The 8,865-nt window shown below is 35.1% G+C and overlaps 1 protein-coding gene across 1 annotated transcript; it reads left to right on the forward strand.

Moving 5' to 3' along the window:
* The first annotated feature begins 668 nt into the window (after positions 1-668).
* Positions 669-5,040, forward strand: LOC149251507 (tryptophan aminotransferase-related protein 1-like). Its single transcript, XM_089459471.1, has 5 exons — positions 669-1,804; positions 2,283-2,586; positions 2,705-2,991; positions 3,702-4,030; positions 4,599-5,040. Exons 1-5 carry the CDS (start codon positions 1,275-1,277, stop codon positions 4,781-4,783), a joined length of 1,635 nt encoding a protein of 544 aa, XP_089315597.1. The 5' UTR covers positions 669-1,274; the 3' UTR covers positions 4,784-5,040.
* Positions 5,041-8,865: the final 3,825 nt, after the last annotated feature.

Here is an 8,865-nt window from a genome sequence, read left to right on the forward strand (position 1 = left end):
GAGAGTATCTAAGGATGGATAAAATTGGATATTGTGCGGTTTTTGGGTCTGGACAAAGGGTTGTGATGAAAGTGCTTATTGTATGGTTGCAATGAATGTGTGGGGGAGTATCAAGGATGATGAGGATTCTATGGTTCATGTCTATGTGAAATGTGGCAATACGACAAGCAAGCTCACTTAACGGATGGCTATAGGCCCCGGCAATCAAGACAATAAGACATAATCTCTCTCAATTGGCATGTGCCGGGCAAGCAGCGGGTGGTAAGAGCACCAGCTGAGAGTCCATAACTCCTTTTCTTTCTCGAGAAGAGAAGTGAGTCACAAGTAACAAGTGGCAGGTAGACTGAAAGTGGTGCTCGAACGTTAGTGAAGGGGCTATTGAGACAGTTTTCGAGATTGACGCTCTTCTTCTCCAACCCGATCTGCAGCTTTCTCATTGAAATTTGGTTAAAGAAGTTTAGTCAGCTTGTGATCTCTGGTGGTTTAAGCTGTAATTTTGATTGAATATATAGATTTAATATTTTTTAAAATTATTCCAACAAATCTTTACAAAATCTTAAATAAATTTAACCAAAAAACAGGCCAAAAACTTCCAAAACATATAACAAACCGTCCTAAACCACTACAACAATGTCATTGTAGTATGCCCCAGGAGAAAACCTCGAGTGAGTGAGAAGAGTCTGGCCTACAGCACAGGGCTAGTACAGGGAACTGCTTTTCTAACTCTTTACTTTTTATGAATGGCCTCATCTTGCATTGTGCATGTGGGGTGTGTTATGTCTGTCGTGACTTCCACGTAGATACATTAATGGGCACAAATAAAGAGGAGAAAAGGCTGGTTGTCCGGCATTAGAAAAGCGTCAGAGAATCAATGGATTCGGAGTGCATGAATCATCAACATAGTCAACAGAGTGAGAATAAAGCTTTAGGGGACCTTGCAGAATCTATAATGTAAAAGGGTTTACATTGGCCACCAGTACAACTATCCACGATACAATTTAGTCCCTGTCATTGGTTTGGCCTTGCAGAATATATAATGTAAAAGGGTTTACATTGGCCACCAGTACAACTATCCACAATACAATTTAGTCCCTGTCTCTGGTTTCTGTTTGTTGCGAATGATGCCAGCACCAAAATTTTAAGGGATACACAAAAGCCGAAGCTTCTTTTTCTTATTATTTTTGCTTAGTGTATTGTGTTTCTTTCTCTGTTGTCTGTGACTTATTCGTAGGTCTTTTTGGGTTATGAGACAATAGCTCCGAGATTCAGCTAGCATGGCACACACAAAGCTCAGCGGCAGACAGAAGCTCCACATCAATCATTTATCCAAACAAGGAAAGCAGCGGCAGAGTCAGGAAAAAAAGGGTTACTTTCCCTTCTCTTTAATGCCAATGCCAGGCAGTATGAATAGCAAATACTTGATATGTCTCTCCATGGCAATGAATGTCTTTCTTCTCACTAGTTTGCTATATGAGAAAAACTACCATCCCATTACAATACTTTTCCATCCCATTACAATACCCAGAAACTTGTGGGGGAAAGGGAAATTATGGGTTAATAACGTGTGTATGCCTTCACAAGAAAGCGAAGCAAGCACAGTATGTGCAGTGGATGATCCAACGCATAATATTGCAGTTGCTACTGCAGGAGGTCGGGCGACTTGCTCCGGCCATGGCTACTATGTCGGTAATAGTGTTTCTCCTTCTCAGCAAGCTTTAAGTGGCGGCTTCTGTAAATGCCATGCCTGCTTCACAGATCACAACTGTTCCACTCTTGTCTCCGACTGCGTCCTCCACCTTGACCAGTAAGTTTTCTTATTGCTTTCTGCATGTCTTTCAATTTTTAAGTGACAACGGCAATTTGCATAGTTTCTAGGTCTTTCCTTCATTTTAAAAACTTTAAAGCGAATATTGGCTGTAGAAAGCATAAAAAACAGGGATTCTTATCCACCATTTGCATATCGATTGTCAAAGGGACATTCATTAAAAGTCTCTGTTTACTTTGCAATTAATCACTATTTTGCTGTTTCTACAAGTTAACTTCTAATTGTGGAAGCTATAAAAATATGTGCATTTATAAGGGGTGAAGACTCCATGAACAAACCAATGCTTTGATGAGCTCAAAATTTGCAAATATAACCCAATAGTCTGTATGCTGTCCTGTAATCATCCAAATGACTGCTTTCTCTGCTATTTGATGGATACGCATGTGCGTTGTATTCTTCCTATTTTTTCAATTAAAGAATTCTTGGTGGTAAATTGGGGGCATTGAATGCAATGCAGAGGAGACCCAACAATGTTTGAATCATTTTGGATCAAGAACGGGCAAAAGAGTACGACCGTGATTTTGGGTTGGCAGCTGATGAGTTACTTTGCAGATGTGGGAAACGTATGCTGGTTTTTAGAGCCAGAATTAGCAAAAGAGATCAGATCTCTTCACAGTCTTGCCGGAAATGCTGTAACAAAAGGCCGCCATATAGTGGTAGGTACAGGTTCAACGCAGCTCTTTCAAGCTGCACTGTATGCCTTATCACCCCCAGGTCGTTCCAGACCAACAAATGTTATTTCTGCGGCACCCTACTACTCGGTATGCGCATGCCCATTCTGTAAGCCAGGATTTGAGAGCATACCAAATCATTTTTCGGTATATTGTTTCAATGTATTCTTTACTACTTGTATATTTAATCATTGAATATGCATTGCAGTCTTATCCATTGGAAACAGACTATTTGAAATCAGAGATCTACAAATGGGCTGGTGATGCCTGGACGTACAAGCAGACCTCAGATGAAGATTACTACATTGAGTTGGTAACTTCTCCTAATAACCCTGATGGGTTTACCAGGGAAGCAGTTGTAAATGGCTCTGGACCAGTTATATACGATTTAGCCTATTACTGGCCACATTACACCCCCATCACTGCTCCCGCAGATCAGGATCTTATGTTGTTCACGTTATCTAAAATTACAGGTCATGCAGGAAGCCGCATTGGGTAAGTAATGTTTAAATCCTTTTACAACTATATGCAAATTGCTGTGCCACCTCCTCTCTCTCACTTGCAACTTGCATGTTGACAAAGCTTGTACTCTGTTTTTCTGTGGCTCTATGTGTATTTTTGCTTTTGTGTGTTGGCAGGCTAGGAGTTTTACTGGTAAGTTTGCATATCATATTCATTTTTTCTGACAGCTTGGCTCCACAGATTGTCTTTCAGCAAACAATGTTTAGAGATAGGTTGTTATTTCAAAATCCATATATTTCAATTTATATCTAAATATACTTTGAAAGCTGTGTGTGGCCATTTGCACACCTATGCACCTATGCAAATTTATCACAATTCATTATTGTTTCTTAAGAATACACGTAAGAAGATTGTAGACTTCATATATATATATATATATATCGTGTTGAGCTGTGGTCAAAGGCGTTGCTATGCAAAAGACCCAAGTTCAAAGCCCCTTTTGAATAAAAGAACATTTCTCCTCCGAAATATATCTGTGTGTGATATGATCTTTCTTGGTGTAGTTGTGCACTAATGTACCATATTCTGCCTCTGCACTAGTTCTCTGAAATATAATATTTTGGAAATGGTTTTGATTTGAGTCTGGGAAGCAATATGTCATACTGTCTTTGGGGTTTGGAATTTTATTAGATTTAGGTGTTTGGCTGGAGTATTGTTTTGATTACATTGATTGTTTGGAAAAGGTGGGCTATTGTCAATGATTTGGAAGTGGCTAAAAAGATGACAGAATACATAATGCTGAATACCATTGGAGTTTCGAAGGATTCACAGTTGCGGGCCACTCAAATTTTGCACTCTGTCAGCAATAGTTATGCAGGGGAGAGGACGTTTGACAGACAAAGATACTTAAGCACAGAGCAAGAACATAGATTCTTTCACTATGGGTATACTTTAATGTCAGAGAGATGGAATAGCCTTCGACATGCAGTCAGCCTCAATCACCGCTTCACTTTGCCTGCATTTGAGCCAGCATTTTGCAACTTTTTTGGTCACCACACCACTCCTCGACCAGGTAAATATCATTTGCTTCCTCTACCGAATACAACATATCACCAGACATATTTTAAGCAGTAAGAAATTGATTTTGAGATTGAAGACTAATATTTGAAATGATAAGTCCGAGGTTAGCTTTTGAGGGAATGTGACATGGGAAAGAAGAGTCAATTTGAGATCAATGAATGTATAGTTCAAGTTTCAAATTGACAATTAGTGGAGTAATTATAATTTAAAATATAATTGATGATTGGATTTGAAATAAAGCAATGGTAATGCAATCCAGCAACTCAGAGTTGTGAGACTGACACAATTGAGCCATGCTTCGGCATTGATTTCTCAATTTGTGGGGTAAGTTCATGGTAGAAATTGGCAACACATATCTAATGTCATACTTTAAAGGCACCAAAAAAAAATATATCATCTTCTAATCTACTAAAGGCTTGTCTTGTAAAGAAGAAATGGAAAGTCTGGTAAAGAAAACATGGATAGTGGAACTGAATGGATGTCTCTGTTTAAATGTTTGAAATGAAAATACTTGGCAAACTGGATTGACTACTCAGGGATGGTCTTCTGTATGAATGCAGCTTTTGCATGGCTAAAATGTGAAGGAAAGGAGGATGAAGATTGTGAAAAGTTATTGAAAAGCAATGGAATCATCTCTCGCGGTGGGAGGCATTTTGGTGCACCCCAAACATATGTGAGGTTGAGTATCCTTGACAGAAATCAGATCTTCAATATTCTGTTGGACAGGCTGTCATCTATTCATTGATGATTACTTGAATCTCATCATAATCCCTGTTTGATTGCTCCACTGTTCATTCGTTTAAGGAGTAAATCTATGAGCAGCGTCGTTGTAATTTTTGTTGCTAGACGAATTACCTATACATGCATACAGTACACATTTTGAATTCAGTGGCTTTTTCTTGAATGAACACATGATTGAACCTTCCAATGAAAGATGGGATACTTCAATCCATTGTGCCTTTTTATATTTATTATAACATAATAAACATCATTCTCACTAAAGGGGACGTATCAATCCATGCCTTTCTTATTGAAAAAATAGTTTTTTTTTCATTGGCAGACACCAATCATTTACAAGTTTTGCAGCACTACCAGACTTTATGTGGGTGGACACAATCATTTATCCATTTACTTGTGAAAACGCTTGTTTACAACACGCCAAAGTGGATTTTATCGTTGATTCTTTTGTAAAAGTTGCAGCATGCCGAGAGGCTCATAATCTTCGTAATATATCTGAAATCATTGACAAACCGACTAGGTGATTAAAATAACTTCGGACCATGTCTTGCCCCAAAGATTTGACTCAATATATACTGTGGCATTTGCACGCTCTTCCATGTTCCCATCACCGTCGCGTCATTGGTATGATGCGCTTCCTAGTACTCGGAAGAGAATAGTGCATACTAGAATTATACAGTCATTGGCATGATGTGCTTCCTAGGATTCGGAAGAGAATAGAGAATACTAGAATTATACAGTATGCAGGTTAGAATTTTATATAATATGGTGAATGTGGTGAGATAAGATAGAATTTTTAGAATTTGATATAATATGGTGAATGTGGTGAGATAAGATAAAATTATACAGTATGCATGTTAGAATTTTATATAAGATGGTGAATGTGGTGAGATAAGATAAGATAAGATAATTATTTCAGTTTTTTCTTTTCGAAAAAAAGATAGTTATATTTATGTTCAATTAATGACCACAAAATAGGCTAAAAGGACTGATGATGTGCTCATACTATAATTATACAGTATGCATGTTAGAATTTTACACAACATAGGTGAATGTGGTGAGATAAGATAAGGTAAAATAATTATATTTATGTTCAACTAATGACCTCAAAGTAGGTCAATTTGTAATATTTGATTGTTTAAATTGCATTTTTATTGGATTTTGGATATTTGTTAAGTGATTGTTAAGTTTATAAAATATTTGTATTAGGTAGATTCATTTTAAAGGGATCACTTTCTATCAGTTCAATTCAGCTTTCGAAACCATAGATGAACCATAGTCAATGGTTAGAAACGTCAATTGGAAATATAGTAAATGTGATGAATCAGGAAACTTGTTTACAGAATAATCAATTCAGAGCGTTGAGAGAATTGAACGTAAGACCTAATAACAAACTTCTTAATAGCAAATATGATTTAAGAACAATAACTCGACTAACCCGACTAATTAAACTAACTCTCAAAACTTAACTCTTAATAACAAAAATACTTTAGCAATAAAAACCTTACCAATCAAACTAACCCTCAAAACTTAACCTAAACTTACAACATATTATTATTATCCATAAATAAAAAAACAATCATTATTAAATTTGATTTACAGGTTAAAGGTTAACATACATGAGGAATATATAAGCTTTTGAAAGCATTGTTTGGTGTTCGTTCTTATGAGTGTAGTCAAAATATTTTATATTTTTTATATTTTTATATATCTTTTAATTAACCTGATTTAAAATTTGGTACTTTATAAAATTTGAGATAGAATTGTAAAATGAATGTTCACCGACAACAATTAAAAAAACCTAAAAACATTCTAATTTATCCAAAAATATGCACCGACGTTATAAAAGTTGTGAATATTAAAATCTGAATTTTAGCTATTCTGAGTTAGAATCACTCAAAGAAGTTATTAAAATCAAATATGCTTTTTACCCATGACAATGACCAATATTATACTCTGGTTATGATTACTTTTTATTTTGGTAATGAAACGTGACGTCTCAACTTTCGCAATAGGTCGTCGATTGGATTATTTTAGATTGGAAAATTCGTTTATGTTTGTATGGCTTGCATATGCTTTATCTTTATTTTTATTTTTTTGGAAATATTTGGGCGGTCTCGTTGGTTTATTAGCTGAGTTAATAAATCTTCAAGTTTCATAACTAATTCCGGTTTCTGTAGTTTTGATATTTGTTTGAGCTATTTTAAATTATTTATAATTTTAAAATTAAATAAAATGTTATTTTAACCAATTTATTTAAGATTTATAATAAAATAATAAATTAGTAAAAAAATAAGATTTTTTAATATAGAAAAATAATGTTAGTTAGGTTTTTTTTGGGAAAAAAATCTAGTTGTATTAAGGTTTTGGTGTGACCCAATCGAATGAGATGTATATTTGGGTCCAAATCACTCAAAATTGTCCTTTAATTTAGAGTTATTATTAGAGTTAGCAACTATTGTAATGGCTCTACAACTATGGAGACATTAACAAATGGGGTGTCAATTTGAATCAAAAATTGATCATAAGAGCCTTGAACATTATTTCACTTCATGCACATATTTTCATTCAAAAAGACCTTAATGTTCAACAATGATGTTAGAGAGATTTGTTCAGTGAATATGGCTTTAGGGTGCCCTTCATCAAAGGAAAGGAAAATAAGGTTGTAGATGCTTTAAATAGAAGGTCTAGAGTTCATTCAGTACTATAATTGAAAATTGACCTAGGAGACCAGATTTTAAACCACCTTATATAAGACCAACAATATCGATGGATAAAATGTGTCTTACAAGATGGAGTACTAGTGGCATCTAGGTGGGAATGGCACACCTTAGAAAATAATGTATTGTTACAATATAGAGGTAAGATCTATGTGCCAAAGAATGATGATCTTACGAGATTTATAGTGAAAGAATCCCACATAGCCCCTTATGTTGCACATCTGAGAATAAAGAAAATGCACGCGGAGTTGAAAAGACTATTTTTCTAGGCAGGGATGAAAAAGGATATAACACAATTCATGGCCCAATGGTTGGGATGTCAATAGGTTAAGACTAAACATCGGCACCTTGAAGGTCTACTGTAGCCCCATGATATACCAGAAATTGTGGGAACATTAAGGGAATTTTGAGGTTAAAAATTGGCCTCAAAATGAAAAATATAACTAATAAATAAACTTAAAAGAACATATATGATTCAAGATGATGAAGTCATCCCCAAGGTTGAATATTTTTGGATGGAAAAGAAGAAAATTGTCATTTTTAATCATATTTTTTACTTATCTCCTTATAGGTTTACTCAAATTCATGTGTGGGAACTCATTGGATGTAGAATTTAGATTTTGCATCCAAAGAGTACTCACTCTGCATACTTTTGAGTATACCTACACTTAGAAAAATTGAAAATACATGGAAAAAAAGTATTTCTTGAAAAACACATTTTTTCATTTATTTTCAATTTTCCTCAATGTGGGTCTACTCAAAAGTCTATAAAGTGAGTACTTGTTGGATGTAGAATCTAATTCCACATATAATGTGTGTCTATACTTGAAATTTGAGTAAACTTATAAGAATATAAATCAAAATACAATTCAAGAAAGTGATTTTCTTTCTTTTCCTTAAAAAATCAGAACTCTTATTTTATTATTTTCCTTATCAGTGTCATTTGATGCCTGAAATTCCCCTAATTTTTGTTTGAATGGATTTCATGGGAGGCTTACATATGACCTCCCAAATACATGATTGTATTATGGTTGTTGTTGATAAACTAGCTAAGAGTGCCCACTTCGTTCCAATTAAGAGAAACTTTGAGACATAAACCATTGCTCAAGTTTTCGTAAAAGAGATAATTTTCCTCGAAAAATCACATTAGGCAGAGATTCATGGTTTACTTCCAAATTTTGGCAAAGCCTTCTAAATTATATGGTAACAAGCCTCAATTTTAGTATTGCATATCATCTAAAGACTAATGGGAAAACAAAGAGAGTATACGAAATACAAGAGCACATGTTGAAAGTGTATGTCATGGGCTAATGGAATCAATGGGAGAAATATATTCCCTTAGTGGAACTTGCATATGACATCAGTTATC

This window comes from Pinus tabuliformis, chromosome 7 (assembly GCF_031772625.1).
Source record: "Pinus tabuliformis cultivar Carrire ecotype Pingquan chromosome 7, CPIR1, whole genome shotgun sequence".
Taxonomy (NCBI): Eukaryota; Viridiplantae; Streptophyta; class Pinopsida; order Pinales; family Pinaceae; genus Pinus; species Pinus tabuliformis.